The sequence below is a fragment of the Hakea prostrata genome, chromosome 5, assembly GCF_041222555.1.
Source record: "Hakea prostrata isolate BN-2017 chromosome 5, UWA_Hpros_2, whole genome shotgun sequence".
Classification (NCBI taxonomy): domain Eukaryota; kingdom Viridiplantae; phylum Streptophyta; class Magnoliopsida; order Proteales; family Proteaceae; genus Hakea; species Hakea prostrata.
Genome location: NC_142604.1, coordinates 7,937,382 through 7,965,253, shown reverse-complemented (window position 1 = coordinate 7,965,253; position 27,872 = coordinate 7,937,382). Strand labels below are relative to the sequence as shown.

The window sequence follows — 27,872 nt, the reverse complement described above, 5'->3', positions numbered from 1 at the left end:
TCTATCTCTGGGTTTATTAGTCTAGAGAGCCTAATATAATTTCTTTGTTGGACGAAAAAGACCTGGTTGATGATTTTGGTGTTGTTAATGACCTGAAAATTGGCCTCCAGGGTCTTTAGCCTTCTAATGGGGAAATTTTTTTTTCTAATGGGGAAATTAAAAAGCATAAAAAGAATAAAAAATATTTAATCAAAAAGCAAAAGGAATTATGAGTTTGTATTTACACAAATCAAAAGTGGAAGGAACCACAGGCAACAAAATTAAGAGAAACAAACTAGTGTCTTAAACAAAAACATATAATGCTTTCCTTTTTCTCTAATTCTACACTTGATTTCTCATTAGGAAAGCTAAATTGAATGGAGCAGAACTTATAGTTTGGAACCTGAATCCTATTTCTTATTAGGAGAGTTAAATTGGATAGAGCAGAACTACGTTTGGAACCTGACTTCTTTTTCTTCACTGGTTTTTCCATTTTTCTCTGGAATGGTTTCTTCCTTGCAAAAAGTATAACTTGCGAGAAATTTCTGCCTGCAAGCTGAAGTTTCATGGCGGAAATCAACGTTCAAGCTTTTGTAAAATAAGAATTTCGCATCTGCTTCTGGCCATGGATACAGCTTCTTGAAACTAACTGGAATATGACATTGGAGAATCACAATCACTTTCACCATAATTGCTTGACGACATCTTTGCTTTCTCCTTGGATGATGATCTTTCTGTCTCTTCTGTCACGAACGAATATAGCTACAGCTTAACCTAAGAATTTGTTTATAAATATCATTAGAAATAGAATTTGAATTGGATTAGGAAGCCTTGGAGTCCAATTAGAACTTAGAAGTTGTATTAATTAGGGATTTATTTAATCAGTTCTCCAACATGGAGTACAATTCGTACAAAGTTGGCGCCTTCCGTGACCAAATTAAATATGTTCCCGTTAATGGACCCAACTCTCAAGCCCAATTGGGCCCAGTACCATCTTTCATTAGAACACATATAATTTTTTCTTTTCTTTTTCGGGGTGAGGGTCCCACTTTCACCATTTTTATTTATTAAAATTTCTCGACTTGACAGTAGCATGGAACATGCGTGGGCTTCTGCTTTTTGTCCACATTTTACTGGGTCATCCATATGGGCCTTGCACATCTTAAGGGCCCATGATAGGTGGGCTTACTCTTTTCCATCTTATGGGCCCATGATAGGTGGGCCAACTATCGTTTTACAACGCCAGATGATACAGTCTCAGGTGGAAATTTATTAAGTCCATTTCTGAATAGTTTTCAACCATTTGATGTGATGTTGAGACACATGGCACACCTTTAAGGAAATGGATAGGAAATCCTTAAAAGAAATGGACCTGATATGAGTCCGCTTTTAGTTTTGTCTCTTATAAGTGAGTCTACATCTATCCTCTGATCACCTCTCCTTCAGGGAGCACATGATGTTTTTTCATCACACATATTGTGTGGAACCATGTGGAGCTAATGAATTGAGAGGTGATCCAAACTCTCTTATCCTGATAAGTAAAGATCTATGCTCCCTTCACACTTCTACCATAATCTTTTACAATTCTCACCCCCTGCAATTCCTTATAATTCCTATATAGGATCGCGACACATGACATAAAATTATCCAATGTCAGAATTAGAACCACGGTTCAACATGTTGACCTGTGTAGCCGTGTCGGTGCATGGCGACACAGGCGACATGGCGACACATGCCAACTTATCGAGAGACTTCTTGAGGATTGTTGATCACCAGAAAATGGCTTCCACCTGCAGAACTTACCGACAACGGCTGAGCGGTTCTCCTTTCCAACAAATTCGAACGCTCCACACTCTCTTCCGTGGACATCGCATGTGAAAAAACCTTAATTTCTGTGACTTCAAAACCAAGATTTTGATTTTGACCACACACCAGATTCTTTGGATTGATGAAACCAAGAAGGAAGGTGCAGCCGTGCAGCATTGATCCCTCTTGGTGCTGTTACTCACATATTTTCACTAAAGAAATTGATTAAAACCATGTTTGGTAAACCTAAGGTTCGGTTTCAGGTATCTACTTAGCGGACGGGTGAGTTGATGAGGAAGGACCGAAGGATTGACAACGATGGTGAGGTTTTGGGAGGTTTGGAAGTCGAAAAATCGATGTCGGTGATATATCACCGATAAAAGGTAAACTTCGTGTCACTGGGGGGTTTCGTGTTACCCCCCAGCGACACGTCGATTTGTCACCGTGTGTTGGCGATAAAAACTATTGACCAAAAAAAAAAAAAAAGAACCCAATTAAAAACTGAATCTAATAAATTCCTAAAATAAAGTCTCAAAAAAAGATGAGAGAATTTTTAATTGGGTTGGGAATTGTAAATGATGTGAATCCTTCTCTACCACACTATAGGAGGGGGGCCCTCCTACTCGAGACCCACCTAATTTTTCATGTCATAATTTAAATATAGGTCTCCTTCTTAATTTATGGTGAAGAGGTGTGAGAAAAACACACTCCATTCCTTACAAGTTGGTTTATAGTTTAAAAGGTTTTCTGAAGTGATGCCTTTGTAAGAAGGAAGATTTCAGAAGGGTTTGGTAATGGGTGGCTGGCTGGCTGGGCAAGAGCATCTAGCTAAGCCATCTTTCTTGAAAGGAAGGGAGAGAGATTCTGAAGAAAAAAAACACGAAACTGATAATAGTAAAGTGGTCTCATCAAGATGACCAAACGCATCAGTTTTACAATTTTTTTTCTTCTGGTTAGGTTTGGAATTCTAGTCAATAGAACTTTATTCCCTGGTGATCAAATTCCAGTAAACTTGGGCTGAATTACATCACAGAACCCAGGTTCAGTTTTGACCATTCCAGAGATCCTCCATCCATTGATATTGCATCCAAAGGTTTATGGTAATCAAAATTCAATAACAGTGTTAGATGAAGTGAGAGAGACACAGAATTCTACAATCTGGGTATCAGAAAATAGTCATATGGAATGAAAACCCAAGATTTTAGAGCTCTGTTGATGTAAACGTATGAATTAGAACTGCAGATGAAATTGACATTGAAAATCCACTTGCGAATCAGACAAAGCAACCCGTCAAAATGCCTTATCAACTCCTCCAAAGAAAAGACTCTAAAAGAGAGAAAAAGCAGCCGACACTTAGAAAGAGAAAGGGAAAAACAGAAAAATAAAGACAATGAAGAAGAGAATAACAAAAATATTCAAACCCTAAATTCTTTTCTAATTTTTCAATTACTATATGAATCATAATTGATTATGACTAATAATTTCTTATCCTAATCTATTTAATATAATGTATTTATTCAATATTTTTAGAATTATTATATCAATTTGAATGCGAATTTTAAAGTTTTTAAATCGTTTTAATTTGATACTTAACTAAAAGAATACAACTTTACTTATAGAGATACAACCAAGAAGGAAAAAAGGAAAAAAACAAAAGGGGTCACCTTCTTGTTAATTAGGTCATTGTTAATATCTTTTTAATTCCAATTAATTAAGAGATTGATACTTTCTCCACCACTTTTTGTTCCGTTAAAAATGAACACATCTCTTATCATGATTTAGGATCTGATTAGTGTTCCGAAATCCCTTTAGTTAAAAGGAAAAAATGAAGAGCCTTTTTAATGTCATTAGTGGATGTGATGTCTCCCTCTTTCATTCCCCATTTCACAATCTTCTGTTTATCTTTATCTTTTCTCAACCCCAGTTGTTACAAACCCACCCACCACCATAGGAAAAAAAAAGTTATATTGTGATGTTTGAAATTTTTTATTTTATAATAAAGAAAAATATAGTTTTCTTTGATTAAACTAGCCTAATGGATATCAACATTAATATCGAATAATGAAGATTACAAATTATACAAGAAACTAATCATATTGTAATCAATATTTGATCATATTATTAATCCAAAACCCTACAATCACAATCTAAACAATAGTGTTTACAAACTATTATAAGGTTCTTGTTGGTTCACATGGTGTTTGACTGTCTTTAATGAAATATAATAACTAATATAATAGAGAAGGAGATGGATGGTTAGAAAATTTGGAATTCTCAACCACTCCAAACTTACATAAATAAAAGTAATTTGGTAGGTGTTGACTATCTGCTAATTATTGAGACTTTGTATTATAGATGTATGGATGACTATACACAATAAGGTATCTAATTTTTTTTTTGGGGTATTTGATTGAATTATATTAGAATTCACAGTAAAATGGTATTTGGTAAAATTTGTTTCAAAAATTCTTTTAGATTTTTTTTTTGTGCCTAAGTTTTTTCAATTAGATATAGAGATAGAAAATGATAATATCTTCTATTTTTAGGAGATATTGAATCTTCTATCTCCAGTAAGAATTATTGTGAGTATACTTTAGGAAACTTTGAGTCTTCTATATCTTTTTTGGTAGAATTGAGTCTTCTATTTCTAGTAGAAGTTATTGTAAGAATATTTTGACAATGATCCTATCAGTATTGTGATTATATTTCTATTTTTAGTTGGAGATATTGTAATAATATTTCAATATTATGTTTCTTATTTTACTAGCTTTCTAGGTATGGTAATTTTCATTGTAGATTTCTCTATTTAAGAATAAGGGATTTCTCAAAGCGATTCATCTGAGGGGCATAGGCTTCTTTGAAGACTGAACTTCATAGATAGTTGTCTTTCTTTTGTGTATGTGTTTGTATGTTATTTGATAAAATAAAGAGTCAATCATCTTTCTCGCTTAACCTCTTACGTATAAGGTAATAATATTTGTCAATTCAATTAATTCTTTAAGGGTATATTTTTATTATAGTTGTGAAAATTTAATTTAAGCCACTTGCTCAAACCAATTTGAATAGAATTTGCTTTTGAAAGTGAAAATTCTATTGACAAATTTTAATAGAGTTTTTATGTTTAAAATATCTAATTCTATGAACGCTCTTTTCTATAGTCATTCACTTAAATCTAATTAGCACCCAACTTTTGCTTTGAGAAATAGGTGTGAAAAAATGTTTTTGACTGATCTTTTTATTTCTTGAAGCAAAAAAACACAATAAACTATTTTTTTTGTTGGGTTATCAAATTCGGTATTAGTAATTTGACTGTAAATCAGATCGATTAAAATCCAGAAGAAAATTTGGTTGTAACGTTCCCGCGTTTAACAAATTTCTCAATCTATGGATTAAAGATCACAAGGAACCCGAAAACAGGATCATAGCCGTTTAAAAGCATTAAAAATCGATAAACAATGAAATTATAAAACAGAAAAACTGATTTTTTTTTTCTTCTTTCTTCTTACCCTCCTGTCCATTATCAATTTGTTCTGGGCAAATTCCATGAGTTAGCAATCATTCCCAGATGCCTTTCGGTGCAAGCGTTTCCAATGTAGTATTGCCATTTGGATGAAATTCCAGAAAACTTAAAAAGAGAATATAAAAAGAAAAGAATTTTGAAAAGTCAAGTCCTATTTGGTGATCTTACATGACTTCATTACGCCATGTTCGTATTTACCTGCCAGAAGCTGGGTGGACTCCTTGGAGACGAAAAAAATGTAGAAATTTTCTAGAGCATTTATGCCTGAAAATCTACTTCCCAACCATGTCAACGGAGATGGTGGGAATGTGTTTATTTTTCTGGTAGGTGGGTTGCCAATGTTTCAGCCAGCTATTGTTGTTTGATTCTTTCCATTTTTCCCTCCTGTTTGTTTTTGCAAGGAAGATGTCATTTTCGGCTTGCTCAGAGAATCCGATTTACTTCTTTTTTTGCAGAAAATTTTCCCCCTTCTTTGTCTATAACCCTCTATTCCCCACGCCACAAATAGGCTTTTAAAGCTCAGGTTTCTCTCTTTACACTTTTACTAGGAAGAGTTTTTGGGTTCTTGTGAAGACAGGTGAAGGACCCACATGCAAAATAGCTTCTAAATTGGTAGAAAATTCTGAGTTCCTAATCGATGCCATTTTATTTGGGTTTTTCAAGGAAAGTAGGGAGGAAACGGAAGCTGCAAGTGCTGTTTTTCCCCCTTTTGACCTGTATTTGCGTAAAATCTACGTACCCTTTCATCTCTCTTTTCTATTTGATTTTCTTTCCTGGCAAGTTCCTTCCTTTGCATATTTTCTGTTAAAAAAAAAATGAGGATCTATTTTTTCTTCTTGCTTTTCTGTTTATCTTCTGACCTTTTCTCTTTCCCTTTTGCAAAATCTTTTTCAGTTCCCTCTCTGATAGATTCTCCTGAACTTTTTCTGCTCTTATAGATCACTCACCAGATTAAAGGAACTGGGTGGTGGGGAATATCTTTTATGACTCTAAATATTACCGCTGACAACCCTTTCGAGTATAGCTAGCCTTATTTGATTTGGGTATCCTCTGCTTCTTCCCGTTTTGAGATTCTCCATCCGTTTCAGGTGAGTTATTAACCATCAATGTTCAATTGTGTTCCTTTTATTGAGAATAGTTTTATCCTTGCTCATTAATATATGGGCACGCTGAGCTGGAAGAATCTGTTTCCTTTTGTGTTTTTCCTTTTATCTCTGTAGCAAACTACTCATATGAAGTTGGTAGAATTTAAATAATTTGATCAAGCGAACTCTGTTACCAACCTCTTATTCGAATTGGAAGTAGTTGGAAACGCCGATAGTCCCACATGATTGGTGGGTGTTATGTTTTTCTGTTTCAATTATGTTTAGATTCGCTGAAATATGGGTACCAGGTCAATCTGGATGAATTGGGTTTAGATCATTTCTATATGAATCAGAGTATGTGGAGGAATTCACAACAGCTTGCCTGGTTGGTTTTAGTACTGTTCTTTAAAAATCTGCCATGTAGCTGCTCAGGCTGGGTTTGAAGTCTGCAAGCTTTCCCCTTGTCTGCCTTATCAATAAGTTGGGCTTCAACCTACAACCTCTGGAGCAAGGAAGAAGGCACATAAAATTAAGACATGACCTTAAAGAATCCTAGGAAATTTTGTTAATTGTGATGCTTTAGTTTCGTCTGAGGCATCATACTGCTAGTGGTGCATCCTCTGATATGGCATAATTTTGGGATGCTATCAACATTATGTTGATCATTGAAACAGTGGCATCTTGGGTTCACACATGAAGGTCTGTCAGGAAGAGTTTGAAAGCTGGGAACATTCATTGAAAAATCTGTGAACTTGTTCCAGATGTGAAAGTTTCTCATATTTCAGCACTTTATACATGATTTTTGTTCAGCAACTAATTGGATATTTCTGGGGCCTCTTTTATTTATTTATTTAGCATTCCTTTTATCTGTTCTCAAAATGCTTGTAATTGGTGAATGATTATGAGCGTTAGAGCTGTTATCAGAAAATATATGTCCCCTTTTCTTTTCTGTACTTGTATATTTCTTGTTCTTGAAAAAATGTTTTGCAGGCAAAAATTTGTTGGATCATGAGCCTGTAGCATCCTGCATTATGGGTTGGCTGAGCAAGATTTTCAAAGGTTCCAGCCATAAAATCTCAGAAGGGCAGTATCATGGCAGATATGGGGATGACAATGCTTGGAATGAACCTTCTACCACAGTGGTAATTCTTTTTGCTGCTTGTTAGGCATACTTTTTTCTATTGTTGTGTCTGATTAGGTTCTCTGTTTTTGCATGTATTTATGTGAAAAGTATCACATTTTACACTTTCCCAAGTTAGCTGTTGAAATAAATTATGATCTCTTTGAGCCTGACATGGATGGATTTCTTTTATTAATTTATTTCCTTTTGGGGCTCATTTTCTCCCATCATCACTTGTTAGATGGTAGAACATGGCATCCAACTCTCAGTTTTTGTTTTTTCAGGTTTTGATTGTCTTATTGCTCAGCTAATATTTTCCTTTCCTTTTTTATATCTGGAAACCTAATGTAGGATGCATGGTCAGATAATGACGAAGACATTGATCGTGCAATTGCTCTTTCACTTTTGGAAGAAGAGCAGAAAGGGAAAAGTGTGATTGGTGAGTCATATCTCTTTCAGTATTTATCCATGTACTTTTAATTTTCTTTGTGTTACTTAATACATTGTCGATCATTGACTTAAAAAAAGGAGAGGTTTTGATTTGATTGGTTCAATTGTCTTGATGAACCACCGATCCTTCTATGATTTGACTTCACATGGACAAAAGAAATATTTCTGTATTGCAAAACATGAATTGGTTGCTATGTCAACCCAACTGGAATAGTTCCCTACAGAAGGTTGAGCAGGTTCCTTTAATGCTCAGTTTTTCTGATGTGTGTGTGTGGGGGGGTCTCTATTCTGATTCAAAACTGTACTTCGACACTAAATCTCCTCCTGATCTGCAAATATATGGCCAATGCTTGCTTTTTGAAACCTAAGTTAATAATGGAGATCATTCTCAAAGTAGAGCTTGTTCCTTTTGCATAGGGTCTAAAGAATTGTTGATATTTTACCAGTAATCATATTTGATCATTGCTTCAATCCCGATTTGGTGACCATGAAATTATGGGAGAGAGTTATTGAAACTCAAATGGAATACAAAATTATTATGATATATAACTAACTTGTTTTATGTTAGGTAGCTGCACAACAGAAGTTCTTTACTTGATTGAGAAACTTGTGGAAACATTTAGGAAATGTAAGAAGGATCTCCATATGGTATTTATTAACCTAGAAAAAGTTTATTACATTACCCATAGAAACTTAATCTGACAAGTATCAGAAAAGAGAGGTGTTTCATGTAAATTCGCAGACATAATTAATGATATGCATAATGGTTTGGTGACTATTGTAAGAACTGTGTGGAACAAGGTAGTGAGTTCCCAATGACAGTTGGGTTACATCATGGATCATCTTTAAGCCTTATTTGTCTTTGCTTGTCATAGATGAATCAGACGCATTCAAGACCAGTTCCCTTGATGTACGTTTCTTACGGATGATATCGTATTGCTTAATGAGACGAAAGCAAGAATTAATGCCCAGTCCAAATTTTAGAGATTTGCTTTGGAGCAAGAGGTTTTATGACAAGCAAAATGACAGCAGATTGATGTAGGTCCCCACACCCATCCCAAGAAGGTCGCGTGCCAAGGCCCGACAGACGGCCTCGGATTGCTGCCCAGCAGCGTAGAAACATGATTCGACAGCAGGGGTATTTTGGTAACTTTGGCAGTCCTACTCAAGCCTAGCTGGGTCTAGTTATATTCAGGAGTTTGTTAGGAGTCTAATTCTCTTTTTAGTTTGTTATTTGAGTCAGTGACAGTCTAGGTTGAGATAGTTATATTAAGTAGAAGTCCTATTAAAATATATATCATTTTAAAATTTTGTTTTAAAAGTTGAATACCATTAGAGTCTCTAATAAAAGCTATAAATACACTATCTATGCCTGGAATAAAACATGGTGTGATGGATAAAATTATTGAAGAGGTTTACAGCAGAGATCAAGGATCAAGTAGGGTTTTAGGGTTTCAAGTACAGGAAATCTCCTGCGGCAGCTTAATTGGTCTGCCTTCTTTCAACTTTCCTTCATCCCCAGCCTTCTAGCCTGGTAAGCAACAATCCCTAGCCTTCCCCTCCATTGCACCCTACTATTTCCCCTCCCCTACCCCATTTGGCCCTTCCTTTTCTTCCCTAAAACCCTACATTTTCATATCTCCCAATTCCCTCCACAGAATTCCCTTCCCTTCTAAAATCAAAACCCCCCACTCCCTCTAGCATTGGACCCCAATTCTAGCCCTGGTTACCTTCTAGAAACCCTAAATTCCAAAACCCTAAAACCCCAGGAAGTTGATTCTGAAACTGAAAATAACAAGGCTCAGGTTTATGCTTCAAGAACCCTAAACCTATAAGCTCTAACTATATACCCAGCCTACAACCCTAAAACTCCTTGACAGCCTAGAATCCCTTAGCTGCAGGGTTTTGCAAACCCTAATTTGACTGTTGTTCATATATTTGATCTTGGATTTTGGCCCTCTCCCTATTGAGGCTACATGTGAGAGTATGTGGTGTGTAACTTTAGGTACACTAGGATGGATAATGGGGTGTGAAGATTGATGCTAGGGAGAATCTAAAAGTGATTGTTTTAGGTATCTGGGCTTAATAATAAATAAAGAAGGAGAAATTGAGGAGGATATTACACAAAGAATTGAGATAGGGTGGATGAAGTGGAGAGGTGCATTTTGAGCGTTTGGTCATTGATGTATTCTGTAAATTTAAAGGAAAATTTGATGGTATTGTCATGTGACCAATGATGATCTATGGGCAGAAGTTTGGAATGGTTAAGAAATATCATATAGATAAACTCAATCTAGCTGAGTTGAGGATGTTGAGGTGGGTTTGTGGTAAAACTAGGAAGGAGAGTGAACATAGAGCTTATTTTGGAGTAGCACCAATACATATCAAGCTGAAAATTATTAAAGTGGCATGGTCATGCACAATGGAGACCTTAGATACTACAGCACAGAGGAGTGATTTCATTCAAATTTGCAGAGCTAAAATAGTGAGAGATAGACCTAAAATGACCTGGGGAGATGTGGTGAGGAAAGGTATGTATATCTTAGGCCTTGTAACAAATATGGCTTTGAATGGAACTGATTGAAGCATAAAGATCCATTCGGCCAACCCATTTAATTGGGATAAGGCCAAGTTGAGTTATATTGTTGCCATAAAAACATGCAGAACTTGTGCCATTTATTAAAGTTATATTTATGCATATGTACCTGGACAAGGAAGGAGATAAAACTTACGTAAATGAGGATGTTGAGTTGTGAAATTTAAGGGGTGACGGTTGCAACTGCAAGGCCAGATGCCTTAGCAAAATAATTAGTGAAATTACTGAAGCTACTGAAATTACTTCTTTACATAGCAATAGGAGCATAGGATAAATTAACTTATTTAAGTTCATCTTGAGAAGCCTAGGTTTTGATCGTCAGTAGTTTGAGTCTCTCCAACATTTTCCTTCTTCGGTTTATTTGAGTAGCCATGGGCTGTTCTGCAGATAGACCACAGGCAGCACCATGTTTTGTAGCATTGCTTCACTTGTGAACGAATAACCTCAGTGGAACTCTAATCACTATGTGGTCTAACACAGTGTAGGAAATACAAGAAGCCAGAGTTGATTCGCAGTTTTGTATTTTGCTCTGCTTGATAGCATAAGATTGGATACCTGATATTCCACTATTAAATTACACCTGGATTTTCCCTTTTATATGATCAGTTAGGGATATGGGACTTAATTTAGTGTGGAAATACCTTGATAAGTTGAGACACTTTTGTGTGGCTTACTTGTTTCCTTCATCCCTAAACAGTTGTAGATTTGTGAAAGAGCTTCCAAGCACATGAGGCTCAGTCTACTGCATAGTCTGGGAGGTGCAAAGATGCACAGTGTACTGCAGAGAGGCCGTTTTTCTTGTTTCAAGCCTGCAACATGGTCATTGTGGGCACCATGAATACTATGTTTCTGATTAATAGGCTTTGTTTACGACGTTGATATTTACTTTGCGCTTTGTAGCTGAAGAGCCTGACTTGATAGGTTTTTCTTTTCTGTCTTTCCAGCAGAGAACTTTGCAGACTGTATAATATGATTATGTTCTTGACTTGAGGGAAATACCTTAAACATGCCAATGAACTGAGAAAGCTGAGTATGTTTCCCGCTGCCAGCCCCCCTCCCACAAAAATAGGGGGGGGAAAAACCAAAAGCCGAAGAAACAAAAAGGAATATACCAACAACAAAATCAGAGCTAATAAGCTTAGGCTTATGACTTATGAACAAGGTTCTGGGCAGTGCAGCCTAGGTGGTCTAATTGGTTGCTTTGTTACTGATTTCCATATGTGAGACCATTGAAGGCTGTGATCCAACAACCATCACATAGGGTATGTTAAGGAAAAAAGAGGGGTTTTTTTCTTTCTTTCTTCATATTATGGAATAAAGGTGATATTAACTGCTGACTTCTTAATTATATATCGAGTTGATAACAATATTTGGTGCTTTTATGGTCCTATTTACGTCATTTTTATGTTGATAAACTTCTCACGTTGTCACTTCTGCAAATTCTCAGATAGTGAATCTCACGTGGAGGAAGATGAACAGCTGGCTAGAGCACTACAAGAAAGTATGAACATTGAATCCCCTCCACGTCATGAAAATGGAAATATGTTTCAGCCTATTCCCTACCTTCCTTTTTCAACGGGGTTCAGGTATGTTGTTCTTGATGTCAACACTGTGCTAATCTCTCTGATCTGCTCTTGTTTTGTGAGCTGCTTGTTTGGGTTGCTCAAATTATATGAAACTGGGTTATGTTAATATGTTATATTGCGAGATACATGCATGAAGTACTGATCTGGTTTTATAGTAAGGGGTTGCCTCCTGGTAAACAGTCACCTAACCAGTAATTCATACCGTTCCAAAGAAGCAAATTACAGAAAGAATCAGTTGAGACACATTATCTTGGTTTCAAACTCTGCAAAGGCCAAAAATCAGCTGATGTCCCGGCGGGCCCCCCCCGCCCCCCCCCCCCCCCCCCCCCCCCCCCCCCCCCCCCCCTCCCCCCCCCCCCCCCCCCCCCCCCCCGGCGCCCCCCCGCCCCCCCCGCCGGCCCGCCCCCCCCCCCCCCCCCCCCCCCCCCCCCCCCCCCCCCCCCCCCCCCCCCTTTTTTTTTTTTTTTTTTTGTTTTTGCTGGCTCTCCCCCCTCCCCCCCCCCCCCCCCCCCCACCACCCCCCCTCCCCCCCTCTTTTTTTTTTTTTTTTTTTTTTTTTTTTTTTTTTATACCCTTCTTGTTTTTTTTTTTTTTTTTTTTTTATAAAAATTGATGTTCCCCCCCTAAGAATGTTTTTTTTTTTTATTTTTTATTTGATTTTTTTTTTTCTTCTCTTTTTTTTTTTTTTATTAGTTTTTTTTTTTTTTTTTTTTGGATGAATAATTAATCAATTAAAGACAAGACAAATACAAAGAAAGATCCTCGGAGGATCAAGGAGATGGTTGGGTTGAGGCCCCGCAACAACAATGACTCCTTGGGAGTCAACAACCGGGGGAGGGAAAAGCAGAAATTTTAGAGGATCATCAAAATAAATAGCATTCCAAATAGCATCAATGGATCGGGATTTAGAAGTCCAGCGCAGGTTTCGCTCCCACCACGATGTGGCTGAGCCCCAAAACAAGCTTGCCTATTCGGTCACAAATAGAGGTACCCGAGAAGTTACTCAAAACCCAAGACCAGTCCCTAATGAACCCAAATGATCGCGCGCGGGCCAAATGAATTAAGGGCTTTTCTCCAAAGAGCACTGGAGAAAGGGCAAGAGAAAAACAAGTGTTCGATGTCCTCGGGGCTATTCCAGAAGAATGCAATTTAGGTTCACGGGGATGTGGGGGTAGCAAGGAATGCCGGTTGGTAGGCGTGTTTAGGGCTCTCAAAGGGTAAGAGAGTGGCGAGGGATATGACCTTTGAACCAAACCAATGGGGGCCAAAGAGGGGGAGGGGAGGGAGAACGAAACAAATTCCAAGCGGTCCGAGTGGTGAATATTTTGGAAGAAGAGGGGATCCAAATAACTCTATCGTGGGGAAAGGAAGATGGAGTTCCAACTTCTGGACAATGGTGGGAAGGACCCGAACCACTGAGATAAAATGTGAAGGCGTTTTTTGGGAATCAGTCTCTATACCGTCGGAGAAAGAGATTGGGATACCCATCGGATGCCAGGATCGCCGAGTGAACCAGGGATTTGAATGTGATGCGCTGTCCGGGCTTTCTCCAACCGAGGTTTGGAGGATAGGACTCCGAGAGTCGTTTGGAAGATAATTGAACACATTTAACCCAGATAGAGTCTGGTTTTGACATTTTCCAAATGAGTTTGAGCATCGCAGCGATTGACATCTTGGATTCTCTGTTCCAAGACCCCTTGTTTGGTCACAAATGTTCCCTGTGCACCACTTCTCCTTTCCATGGAGCCGAGAGAGTTCCATTCGCGTGGCTTTGGATCGGTGCCCCATAAGGTGGAAGATTGGGCCTCATGTTCCACCCCGCAACGAGTTCCTTTCGTTGGCTTTCGATTGATCCACATGGGCAAGCATGATCGAGACCTACCGGATGAGGAGACCAAGGTAGTCACAGAGGAGCCCCTTACCCAGATTGGGTTTGACCCGGCTCCCACCGAGAGGGGTTTTTGGTTGCCGGCCGTCTTGGGAGGCGTGTGAGTTGGGGTTCACTTGCAAGATCTGAGATCTCACGCGTGTGGTTGTCTTTACACTTGGATGGGGAATTGGTTGATCTCTTCTGGATACGGCACCTCGAGCCAGAGAGGAGGGCCCTCTTCAACCAGGGGAATCCCGCCTTGCTCGTCTTGTGATCACCTCATCCATGTAGAAAGATCCCTGGGCTCCCTTCCCCGATCGTCAAACCTGTCCGGCTTCTTTCACCCTACACCTCCCGAGATTTTCCCATACTTCACCAGATAAGCCTTGTTGGACTAACCTTCTGATCTTCTTCCTTCTTTTTCTTGATTTGTGATTGAGTGGGCATCCCTCCCTTGGGTCGTTTTTGGGACGGTTACTCCACTTTCCTCGGTCCCCCGAGATCCTACTAACACGCCGGCCTTTTGCTCGTCTCACTGAGGAATTGAGAAAAGAGGGAGGAGGGGGTCACAATTTATTGATAGACCGGGCCGGAACCAGATTGTTCCACCCTGATCAGGGGTCATCCAAGAACCATTACTAGAAGAGGCCGAATGGGTTGTTTTTTGGGCTTTAGAGGCGTGAGACTTAGTCTCCAGTTGGAGCCAATTAATTCTAGCCTTTTAGAAACTTTCTTCAGCGAGACGATTTCGGGGCCCTCTCTTCTCCCTCGTTGGTCTGGTTGTACTAGATTCCACCCTGGGATTCTCGTGTTCCTCTGCCTCCTTTGTTCCTCCCCGGGGTGCCCTTCTCCCCCGGAGCTTTTCACTCATTTGGTTTGGACAGAGGAGCCCTGTGCCGGGCGTCTTCTTTCTCTTCTTCTATTTCCTTTGTCCACCCGTCTGCTTTCTTGATCATCTATTTCCCCCACCCTCTCTGATCCTTTTCACCTTAGGTTTGGGGCCGTCCCCCCTCCCTCCTCTTGGGGTCGGGTGGTCTGGTCCCGTCCCGTCCAATCCTCCCATTGACTTTTGCCCGTCCCTTCCTTGCTTCCGTCCCTTTGTTCTGAATTTTTTGATTTCACTCTGCTTAGCAACAGCATTAAGACCACGAACATTCCACACAATAAACTCGCATATATCGGGCTTCCTTTGGTCATGGATCTATCAGTTTCTCCGTGGATCCGGGGGTTTCTTTTTTGTTTTTTCCTGGGTTGATTTTGGTGGCTTTTTTTCTAAACCTTTTCTCTTTTGTTACGGCTCTCTTTTTTGTGGGTTTTTGCTTCTCCTCCCTTTTTCAGGGATTTCCTCTTCCTTTCTCTTCTCTTGTCCCTGGTGGTTTTTTTTTGAAACTTCCTACCTACATCTTCAACCTCTAAGTTCTCCTCTACTCCTTATGGGCTCGCATCGCCTCCCCCCCCCTTCTTATCTTCCTTCCTTCGTCTCTTGCTTCTCTCCCGGCGCCTTTTTCTTTCTTCTTCTTCTTCTTTCTTTTTCCATTCCATCCCGTGGCTATTTTCTTTTTTTTCCTCCGTTTTTCTCTCTTTCTTCTCTTTGGCTTCCATCTTGTCTCCGCCTTAGGGTCCTTAACCACAGCAGCGAGGCGGCTTTTGCTTTCTTGGAGCCATCCCTGATGTTCATACCAAACCGCAAAGATCACCGGTTTCATCGTAGCATTATCTGATTGTACTTAAGACCAAGATCATCAGCAATAGTTACACTAGGCAAATCTTTTGAGTTCACCGTCTCCTGACAGCGTTCATATTCACTTTTGCTCTCCTTTCTCCTTCTCTCATCTTCCATTCCAGCCTTTTCGGGGGCCTCCGAGGGGAAGAGAAGGGGTCCGGGGTTTTAGGAGTATAGGGGATTTTCCCACAAACCAAGGAGACCCTTCAAGGGCACGAGAACGGCGGTGGAGAGGCAAATTTGAACAGGAAAACACCAGAATCAATAAGATGGATATCCGAGAAGACCTTGAGCTTTCCATTGTTTGGTAAGGGAGGTTTTAAGAATACCAAAGGAGGGAGGGGGACCAAGGAATTGACCAAGGACTGCCGAGGTCCATCGCTGGATACCAACAGCAGAGAGGCGAGAGGGCGTGAGCTAAGGGATGGGATCGCTGGAGGTGGAAGGAATGTAGGTGAGGTCAAGGTCGATTGGTAGGGTGATGATGGTGGAGAGAAAAAGGGAGCTCCGGGGTTTAACGAGGAAGAGTCGGCGGGAGGGTTAGGGGGAGAGGGAGGGCGGAGAGATTATCAGGAGGGTCATTGGGAAAACGGGGAAGCCATGGAAGATATCCAAGGACGCAGAGAAACAAGGTGGTTAGGTCATCGGAAACAGCAGGTCATCGGAAGAAACAGGTCATCGGACACAGCAGGTCATCCTTGATAAAAAGTGTTATGCTTCTATAAAACTTACTAGCTTGTGAACATCGAATGCAGTTCTGAACATAGTTCAAGGTGTTTGAGATGTTGCGTACCTTTTGATCTATATTACATGTTGTATAACATTGCATTCCCTAATCCTACTACATTTCGGTTTCATACTATGGGTAGACTTAGAAATCATACATAGGGTTGTTTCTGACAAATCCAAGGCCACCAACGTGTTCAAAAGGCCTTAAATAAGCTAAATACCAAGTTTCAACCCAATTGGGACCCTAAAACCCACCGAGATGGGCCACCGAGTTGACGCCAAAAAATTGTATATCTCGACCGAGATCTCACCGAGATGGTCGAGATCTCTCTTTTTCAAGGTGGCGAGATCTCTCTCGAGAGCGAGATCTTCTACCATGGATGTCCCACACCATGCCTATGGTTTGTAATACATTTGATCACTCCTTCGGTTAACAGTTTTGCTGGTGCACAAATATGCTTCTTGGACGTCTTTGAGATGTGACAATTTAAAATTTGTGGCCTGTAGCAGAGTTCTAGTCTACGATCTGATAATAGACCATGTAGCATACTTTTAACATCCAAACAGGTGAATATTGCTTAGATGGAGTTAGTACTGTCAAAAGGTTCTTCTAAACTTTTACCCTCCTTTCTGTTGGTTATTGAGGTAAGAATAGTGAAGGCCAGGACCATTGTAAAAAATTCGAGGGAAACTCAAGTTTCGACCGGGTGAAAATGGGAAACTTAGGTGGAAACTTGGAAAATTTCGAGGAAACTGAGAACTTTTCCGTATAAGTTTCGACATCAAGTTTTGATAGGTTTTAGAGAGTATTTTGGGGTGGGATTCTGTATTTAAGCTAATTAGAGTATAAAGAATACATTGGCTGTATTTTGCTAAAAAAATCAAAAGTAGATATGTCATTCAATGTACATAACATCAATATAGAGTTGTCCGAAAAGTACACTATAAACTTAACTACTTAAGCACATAACATTCAATATATAATTTCTAACTTCAAAATAGCTGACAATAAAAGGAAAATACAACTTAGTGCCAAGAGGAGTGCCAAGAGTCGATCCATCCTATGAGCTGAGCAATATTATGCCTGTAACATCCTCTCCTCCAACCAATGAACATAGACATTCCATAACATTTTATGCCTATGGTTGTTAAAGTAATCGACAATTGTAACTTTATGAGTCTGGTCATCAACATGCTTAAGATAACCAGTCTGAGGGAATACACAATTTGGATAGGGAAGTCCTGATGGAGGGGGTATTTGTTGTGGTATTTGGGGAAACATGAAATAAATAAAAAAATTGAAAATTTGTGAAAGCTACAAAATTTACAGGAAAAAGTCCCAGGTTTCCACGAAATTTCCCATGTTTCCCACGAAATTTGGGATTTTTTTTTTCTCATGAACCAGCTGGTCCAGCTTGGTTGAACTAGGTTTCGACATGTTTTGTGGTTTCGACAAGTTTCAACGAAATTTCGACAGTTTTGACCCAAACGGAGGATTTTTTTTCAGTCTTCATGGGTTTCGTTTCGCATTTTTAACCGAATTTTGTACCATGGCTAGGACCTTGATCCCATATCTTTAATGTTTCTTGCCTCTTTCTTAGGTTTCCCAAATGTTGCAAAATCTTTCCAGTCTCTTTGAAAATGCAAAACTAACTTGGGGATTATTCTTTAGTTTTATTTCTTTTTCCTAATTAAATCAAACCAATGTTGGTCATTTGCATTCTCAATTTATAAAATTTTTGCAAGGAGATTTCAGTCCAAAATTTGTATACTTTCTTCAATATGCATACGGCTATTCATTTGATCAATCTGTTAGGAGAAGCAAACCTTTGCACTTTTTTGTGATTGATGGAGGTTCATGCCAACCATGTGTTTGCAAAGCTAATAACATGGATAAATCAAATCAGGATAACCAAGAACACCAATTTTTAACATGGAAAACCTTCTTGGTAGATGGAAAAAACTGTTAGAACTTAATTCATGTAAAATATCCACTACCATCAATAATGGTCTTACAAACTCTCGACAATGCTTAAGGGTTACGCTGTACAAATAATTCGAAGCTAACAAAACATTGACAGAGCCTTCTTTGATAATAAACTAACTCATCAAACAAGGTGATGTAAACTGAATCCAGGACCACCAAATGAGGGCGAAGGGGTTTACCAGCAACTCTAATTTCGTCCAAGTATAGGGGTATTTTGGTAATTTTTCTTACTTTCGTTTAGTGCTACCTAGGGTTCCATTTGGTCCGGTATGTGTGGGACCCTATATCTACTTTTATTCATGCTATTGAGTAGAATGCTTCTGATGGGCATCCCATCCCCCGGGGGGGGGCGCACAGGGTGCCTTTTAATGGCGTTGAAGAAAGAAGTCTCAACCAAACATAAATGTTAGAAAAGGAAGCAAAAATTAAACCAAAACAAAATGCCTTGGATTTCCAGATCTGGCTTGTTCCCAAGACGATGCGTTGCCAACTGTGGATGTGAACCAAGGGCTTATGGCCTCTAATCAAATTCTCACACTTCATTCTTTAACCCATAGGCAATCATAACTGTTGAATTCCTTGTGGAACTTAACATATATTCTTTCATTTTCCTAAAGTTTTAGTGATATCATTTTAACATTAGTTCCTCTTGAATCCATTGCGTTTCCTATGTGAAACTGAAATTGTTGATTAAATCAATTTTGCATAGGATTTGTGCTGGTTGCAACACAGAGATTGGCCATGGACGGTTTTTGAGTTGCATGGGTGCAGTTTGGCACCCAGAATGTTTCCGCTGTCATGCTTGCAATCTGCCCATTTCAGATTATGAGGTGTGTGGATCATAACTGAAAAAAAGAATTCTCCAATTGCTTGCTGATTCTTTATGCTACAAGTTGTTATGTCAATACAATAGCAATTTTGTTTGATTATAATAGTCAGGCTAATTCTTTCTTTCTTTTTCATCTTTTCTAGTTCTCAATGTCTGGTAATTATCCTTATCACAAGTCTTGCTACAAGGAGCACTACCATCCAAAATGTGATGTTTGTAAGCACTTTGTAAGTACCTTTTTTCTGTGACAGGATGATAGTATCTTGAGCCACTCTGCCCCCCTTCCCCCTCAGCCAAAAAGAAAAATTTTTCTCCATTCAGGATAAACATTTTTCATTTGTTCCTAGTTGTGACTCAAAAGGAGAAGGTTTTATATTGCGTATTAGGGCCTTCTGAGGTTCAGGTTTTTGGATTTTCTCATAGTTCCAATTAATCCTGGTAAAGATGTATGGATGAGACTTGTTAGCAAAAATTATTGCAGTGAAAGAGGATTCAACGATAAACAATTGAAGCTTAAAAAGGGCATACCCAGTGTAGGAGGTTTCTGTTGCCACTGAAAAATTAATTATGATTTGGATTGAAGAAGGTAATGAGTGTAAATATCAGTGGAGGCTCTTAGGGAAAAACGTCATGGTCCATAAGAAGATGAAAATTTATCATCCCCACATTAAATTGTGTCATATACGGGCAGAGAAAATAAATTTTCATCTCTTGTTGCAATTGCTGTTAGTGACTACATTTTTATAGATGTGGAAAGGTTTGTGAAATAATATTAAAATAGTTGAAATGTGATAACTTTCAAATGGTTAAATTACTCCCAATGCAAATCTAGATACTAAATGGAATATTGGTTTTGGTCGTCAAAAAAACTTCAGGATTAAGCTATGGACCAATGGAATGAAGTGCTTTGTTGTAAAATTACTTTTAAGTTAGCAGTTATTAATTCATAATATATTAATTATACGGCAAACAAGTTTATATTTGCTAGTTTTGTTCCTCATATTATTTCATACTCACTTTCATCCTGTTTCTGTATTGGATCATCCTTTACAGATTCCTACAAATCCTATGGGTCTCATTGAATACAGAGCACATCCTTTCTGGTTACAAAAATATTGCCCCTCACATGAGCATGATGGAACTCCACGTTGCTGTAGTTGTGAAAGGATGGAGGTCAGTTGAAATACATTACCTCTGGAAGATTACTAAACTTCCATGGATTTGGCATATTAATCTAAATGCTTTCTTTCATTTGCAGCCAAGGGACACGAGATATGTCACCCTAGATGATGGTAGGAAGCTCTGTCTGGAGTGTCTGGATTCAGCAATCATGGATACTAGTGAATGCCAACCCCTTTACCTTGACATACAAGAATTTTATGAAGGATTGAATATGAAAATAGAACAGCAAGTTCCATTGCTTTTGGTCGAGAGACTGGCACTGAATGAGGCCATGGAAGGAGAAAAACATGTAAATAGAGATAAATCCCACACATCTTGTTTCTGTAATTGAGCAAACTATGCAGTGTTTTTTCATTCCCCCCCCCCCCCCCCCCCCCAAACTCGAATGAGATTTGTCCAAATTTTTTTTCCTTTGTCCCTATATCCCTTGTAATTGATTTATTCTCTTGTGCCTTATTTCTTTGTTGTTTGCAGGGTCATCATCACATGCCTGAAACACGGGGGCTCTGCCTGTCAGAGGAGCAGACTGTCAGCACTGTAAGGATGATTCTGTAAAATGACTCTAAAAAACTGGGATTATGTGCTCTTTTGACAAATATGTTCCTCTGGTGGAAATCTCAGTATTTTTCTGTTCAACCTATGCAAACCAGATTTTGAGAAGACCAAGAATTGGAGCAGGAAACCGCATCTTTGACATGAAAACCGAGCCTTATAGACTAACTCGCAGATGTGAAGTGACAGCCATTCTCATTTTGTATGGCCTCCCAAGGTGAGTGCTAAGATTTGTATATCTGCAGCTTTGTTGTTTTTGGTTCAGCATCTATTGCAGAGCAGCTATTCTGAGTGCTGCTCTGGGTCCTTGAAGAACTTGGAATTTGGGATTTTACAGCTTTGGAACATAATAAAGGGTTTGATTATGCAAGACCATAGGCGTTTTTCCACCCTACCCTATTGACAAATACCTTTGCAGAATTAGTTATGTATAAATTGTTATTCTTTAAGCACATTTCAGCCGGACAGTTAAGTATGTTTTGATTTTCTCTTCACTTTTGATCTGGCCAGGTCAACTCAATCATGATGTTGACATATGGCACCTTGCACTTTCTATTTTGGGGTTATTTATTGGCAAAAGGTTCGTATGAATATTTTTTTCTGGAATACTGCATTCCAATTTTTATGACCAATGTCTCTTTTTCCCTCCCAATGAATCAAAAAGGAAATAAACAAATACAGTCGGTTTCTCTTTTTAGTATATTTCCTCTTCCTGTTTTCAAAACAATCTTTTGTTTATGTTTCTAAATGCTTTGACAAAAGAATGAAACTCCACTAAGAGTTGCACAACAGCAACCTTGAGACATTTATTGGAGGACATAAGAGAGCAGATCTCTCAGTTGACAATCGTTAGAAGATGTACTAGTTTTTGCTCATGCTTTATTTTTTTGAAGGAAACTATAAGTAATTTACAACTTGCTTTTACAGTCCCTACATTTTGAGTTTTAAAATACATACATTGCCCCTATTTGCTACAGTAGGTTACTCCAAGCTAGTAGTACCGTGTCTTTTTTCTGTATGTGTGTGGTGAGAGTGAGACGGAGTGAGTTACCAGCAATAACCGCATGAGTTCTTCTAAGCAACACAAAATCCGCTGCAGCTTATTATAGTTGTTTCTAAATCTGTGTTATTTGCTAATTTGGTTTTTAATTTTTTATTAAAGAATCATTGTGCATGCAGATTGCTAACTGGTTCGATCCTGGCGCATGAAATGATGCATGCGTGGCTGCGGCTTAATGGTGCTTCTGTGTTTGATAATTATTGTCACATTAAAGTCAGATATTGATATGTTTTTTATTGGTGGGCTCTGTTAAACTGCTAAATCTGTATGTGGTTGTTTCACAGGTTATCGTACTCTTAGGCAAGACGTCGAAGAGGGAATCTGCCAGGTGCTTGCTCACATGTGGCTTGATTCAGAGATAATTTCAGGATCTGGCAGCTCTGTTGCTTCAACATCATCCTCGTCATCTTCTGCTCCTACATCATCAAAAAAAGGCATGAGGTCTCAGTTTGAGAGGAAGCTTGGGGACTTCTTTAAACACCAAATTGAATCTGATACATCACCAGCTTATGGGGATGGGTTTAGAGCTGGCAATGAGGCAGTGCTCAAGTATGGACTTCGGAGTACCCTTGACCATATTCGGTTGACAGGTAGTTTCCCATACTAACTGTTGATCCATGGCTCGGCCATTCTTTTCTCTTCCCATGATAGGGAAGAAGCTTGGCCCTATCATATTAGAGCTTAGGGCTGATGCACATTCGAGCCAAGTACATATCCTTGGAAGAGAATTTGATTATTTTCTGTTGGGTTTCTTTACTTTCATATCTGTAGTCTCCTTTAGATGCAGGTCATTGTCATACCATTGAACACTAATGCTACATGTCTAATAAAGTCAATTTTGTACTATTTGCCTCCATTCCTTGGTCTCGTTGTTACACACTTTATTCTATTTTTACAGTTGGCAACGAAAAATTCTTGTCAGTCTTTGGAATGTTTATTGTTCAATCATTATCATGCTTAGTAAATCCATGGGAACCAGGTAAAATCTGTGGCAATTGATGGAAATATTCAGCAAGCAAGCAAATAGTGACCCAAACCAATCTGATAATCTGCATATCCTGAATTGTTGACCATACTCTGGTCCTCCCTCCATTCTTCCATTCTTCTGCCAGGGTTTTAGCTGTTCAACAACAAATATCCTTCAGCATGTCTTAAAAACATTTGGAGGATTCACATTAGCAAGCTTGAGGGAAGAAATTATCATTTTCTCATTATCAATGGGCATTCCCACCAAAATCTTTAAATAATGAGCAAATTACATTGTCACCCCAAAATAGAGGCCTTAAAGCACTAACACCCCCACTTTGTTTAAAAAGTATAGAGACCCCAAAAATGAATTTTGATTGGATATATTTGTCAAATTTATCATTGAATTCAGTTGAATCCAACTTTTTTTTTTTAAAAATATCCGTATATAAACGGATTTCTCAAAGTCTTTTCTGACAAATTGGACGTCATATATCCAATGACAAGCTAATTTTTGGTCGTTAAATGGAGCAATTCACTCCCCAAGATGAATGGAGAAAAGAGGGACACCCCAGCTGTATGTTTTAAAACACAGCTACCCCAGATTGCAATATAGTGACACACTAGTCCATAATCTAACACTGATAATTTTCATTTTAATTCCAAAATATGCCCTTAAACCGAGGAGAAAAAAATAAAATAAAAAATAAACCCCTAGGTTACCAGTCCATCGCTTCACTATCCTTGTATTGGCCATATGTGATCCCATGATCCAGGCCATGGCAGATTCACTCTGTTTTGGTGCACTTTTGCTGCTTTTGCTCCTTTCAGATCAAATCACTAGGTTCACTTGCTTCTTCTATGTCTTGCCATCACTAACAACGCATTACCTCCAGTTTTCTATTTAGGTTTTTTCCTTCTTCTCTTAAATCACTTGGCCATTCTTTTCTCTTATTCCCGTTATTTGTAGAACCATTGAAATCTTGTTCCTCTCTCAGTCTGAAAAAATTGGCGGCCCTCAGAATCAACCTAGTGATTTAATTACTTTGGAGTTCTAGTAGTTTGTGTTCATCATAGGTCAAATTTGAATACCATTATCCAAGAAATCCTTGTCATGACTAATGAATGGTATGAAAGATTTTGATATTCTTTAGATCAATGAAAAACTAGCATTGTCTCTGTTTCGTGTTGATTGTTACCAAACTTAAAAAGAAGAAGAAGAAGAAGAAGAAGACCAAGAATGCTTCAACTGTTAGTTCTTCTAAATCTCAAAATTTTCAATGGAATTTTTATTATTTATTGTCAGTTTTCTGTGGAAGAAAACGGTTGCACGGTTGTGCGCAGGTTTTTTATTTTTTTTTGGATAAATGAGTAAGATTTCTTGGAAAATAAGTCAAGGGTATAATAGTCTTTGTAATAATATAACTAACCATTCTAATGGAATAGGACCTATGTGTTTTTTAAACATAAAGTGGGGTGTCAATTGTTAAGGCCTTCATTTTGGGGTGCCTGTGCAATTTGCTCTTTTAAATATAAAGTGGGGGTGTCAGTGCTTTAAGGGCTCCATTTTGGGGTGCCAGTGCAATTTGTTCAAATCTTTACCAGAGGTCTCATAAATAAAACACATCCCTTCAACTTATTGGAGAATGAAACTTCGCACCTTATGCAGTTGCGAGGTCTATACTGTTACAAATTTAAACTCAACTTGTACTTGAATTATCATGTATACATACAAGCAAGATCAGAGACTTCTAAAGAAAGAAGAGATGTACAGTAGAATACATCAAAATATCTTACTGAAGCAATGGAGTTTTACAACTTGAGATCTGTAGCATTCTGAACAGCCACTTGGTGTTCTGACAACCTTGAGTTGTTAATAATCATGGCAAAATTAAACAATTGAGAAGGACTGGACATTATGGACTTCACACCTTGTTATTCTGGAATGCTACAAGAATTAGGAAGATTTCTACCTTTCAGTTAACAGTCCCTGTGAACTGCTGTTGAGTCTGTGCTTCCCAAGCTAATGAAGTGTCGACGATTATTGAGAGGGACTGCACAATATTATCCATATCGGGTCGACTGCCTGGATTCTTGCTCAAGCAGCTCTGTATTAATCTGGCCAGAGACAGAGCCAGGTCCAAAGGATAATTTGCATGCAGAGAAGGATCTATGAATCTTCTTAGCTCATCTTCCACATTTTCTGCTTGGAGTATGCCTATTAATACATCAACTAAGAATGTATCTTCCCCTTGAGATGAAACAACTTCTTTTCCACTAATTAGTTCAAGCATCACAACCCCAAATGCATAAACATCCAGCCTTGGAGAGATCAAGCCATCCTCCAAATACTCAGGTGCCATGTAACCTTTCGTACCAACAATGTGCTTTGTCAATGCGAAAGCACCTTCCTCTTGCTCTTCTGTGGACCTTGCTAAACCAAAGTTGGCTATCATAGGCCTGAAATCACTGTCCAGAAGAATATTACTACTCCTTATATCCATGTGGACATGAGGAGGGTTGGTGTAGCTATGGAGATAATTAAGTCCCTTGGCCACATCCAGTGCTATCTGTACCCTTTGTGTCCAGCTCATGTTACCATGGATCCAGTTACTCAGAGATCCATTCATGGCATACTCATAAACAAAGTACCAATTCCCTTCATTGAAACAAACACCTGAGAGCTTGATAATATTGAGATGATTGATCTTAGAGAGTAAATTTATCTCTTTTGATACATCCCCATTGATCTTCTTAACTGCAGCTAGATCCCCATTAATCGTCCCACGGTAGACAGATCCACTGATCCAGCATTCGGGGCTGAAATTATCTGTTGCAGCTTGTAAATCTTCAAACTTGTACACTTTAACAGAAGCAATATTAGCACTAATACCTGCAAGGAGCTCACTGGATTCGATATTTGATTGTGTTTCCACTGAGCCTGAGGTGGTGGAGGTGATAATTGAATAATCGTTGGTCTTCTTCATGTTGATTATAGGATCAGCTTCATTTCTTCTCCTACTTTTCCGCATAAAAAGATAAAAGATTATGAGAAAGATAGCCAACATGATACCAATTGATGCTGCAACTGCAATAACAACATAGAGCCATATAGGATTTGAAGCTGTAGGAGTCTGAGGTGATGAGGAAGGCATGGAAGAAGGTGGTGGTGGTGGTGGTGGGCTTGATGTAATAAGACTGGTTGGTGTATTCCAATAAGGAATAAGTAGGGTTGTTACGGCGTAAATCTGATCTCCAGGAAGCTCATTAGCTGCAGAGATCTCTGTGATGCTAGGTCCAAGCAGACCAGATACAATGGTGAGAGTATCACCAGCAATGACTGGGTAAGTAAGTAGATATTTGATGCCAGCATAGCTTTGATTTGTTGTAGGACAAGCACACCGAAGAGGTATTGTAATCGTTTGCCCAGCTTTGACACCCGGAGCAGAGACATTGTTTACATTCTGGATAGCTTTGCAGGTGGTAAGACCTTGTAAGATGTCGTTAGCGACTGTGTTTATAGTGTCACCAGTTCGCATAACATAAGAAGAATCTGCCTGAGAAAACTGACCAGAACAGGAACAATTGATGGGAACAATCACGTCCCGATTTTCTGCTAAGATCTCATTCCCTGTGAGGAAATTAACCTTGGCAAGCTGACTTGCGTCGGAGCCAAAGAGCTTAGCAATGTTAGAAACGGTCAAGTATGGAGACAGAGATCTGTAGAGCAGGTAAGATTGGCAAGTTGGGTTGGCGAAATTGCAGAAGTAACCAAAAACAGAAGTTGAACTATCTGTTATGTCGCAATTAGAATAGTTCATCCCCTCGTAGGGTTGCTGAGTAAGAGTGACAGAGGAGAAAGAAATCAAGGAAACCATGCAGAGAAGGATTAGGTATTGAAGAACACCCATTTGAGTTTTGGATGTTTTCAGAAAGGTAGAATCAAAAAATTCACATATTGGTCTGCAAAGTCCCAATGGATCTAATACCATTATATTATCTCATTGTTTGCAGATGGGTTCTTCCAAATGTCAATGATTTGAAGTTAAAATATGAATATTCTGAATTCCAAATAAACTCAGAAGGGTGATCAATGAAAGCATGGGATTGCTTGCTTCACTGCTCCTTTCTTCTTTCTCTGTTTTCAGTATTTGAACTTTGAACAGGTAAAAGCCTTGGTTCTTTCGCTATCTCTGTTTCTGTTGTGTCCAAAAGCGGATTACAGGAAGAATTACTTCATGAAACAACTGAGTGAGCGGCGCAGATGGCATGGATCTTCCCCTTAATTGAGAAAACAACATTTTTCTTGTTTTCCATTTACACACTTCTGAAGGCTCCATTCATCCAATATTGCATTATATAATCAGAATTTATTCTTGAAATGCCTGCTTAAGACTATCTTTAAGTTGAAAATCATGAAGGATTGCTTAGATGACAAAAGATTTACACCTCATAGTATGATATCAAAAGTTTGAATTCCCATGAGGCCATTTTCCCCCGCCTAATTGTCCCTTTAATGTAAGAATGTAAGATTGTTGAGGAAAACCTTAGTTTCCCAAAAATATTAAAAATAAATAAATAAAAAAACATATTTACATGCTTTCAATTTTTTTTTTTTGGTTTCTTTTCCTTGGAAATAAAACCAAGGAATTATTCTACTTATGGATTCCTCACCATAAATGTCTAGACTATGAATAAAAAAAATCTATGGTCTGCAACAATGAGTGTGGGAGTTCATAATGACCCCAGAATTACACCAATGGAAAAATAATTTTTTTCATTTAACACATGAAAGAAAATATTTATCATATATTGATGAATTCGTAAGCCAC

At 38.6% G+C, this 27,872-nt stretch overlaps 1 protein-coding gene and 1 pseudogene across 1 annotated transcript; one reads left to right on the top strand and one right to left on the bottom strand.

The window, feature by feature from the left end:
- The first annotated feature begins 6,399 nt into the window (after nt 1-6,399).
- On the top strand, nt 6,400-23,364 carry LOC149014823 (protein DA1-related 1-like). The gene is made up of 12 exons (XM_089155072.1): nt 6,400-6,639; nt 7,381-7,532; nt 7,862-7,949; nt 12,004-12,142; nt 19,161-19,281; nt 19,424-19,507; nt 20,334-20,453; nt 20,539-20,751; nt 20,937-20,999; nt 21,113-21,231; nt 22,194-22,252; nt 22,359-23,364. Exons 1-12 carry the CDS (start codon nt 6,633-6,635, stop codon nt 22,679-22,681), a joined length of 1,488 nt encoding a protein of 495 aa, XP_089011198.1. The 5' UTR covers nt 6,400-6,632; the 3' UTR covers nt 22,682-23,364.
- Nucleotides 23,365-25,016: 1,652 nt separating this feature from the next.
- On the bottom strand, nt 25,017-26,951 carry LOC149014822 (lysM domain receptor-like kinase 4 pseudogene; annotated as a pseudogene).
- Nucleotides 26,952-27,872: the final 921 nt, after the last annotated feature.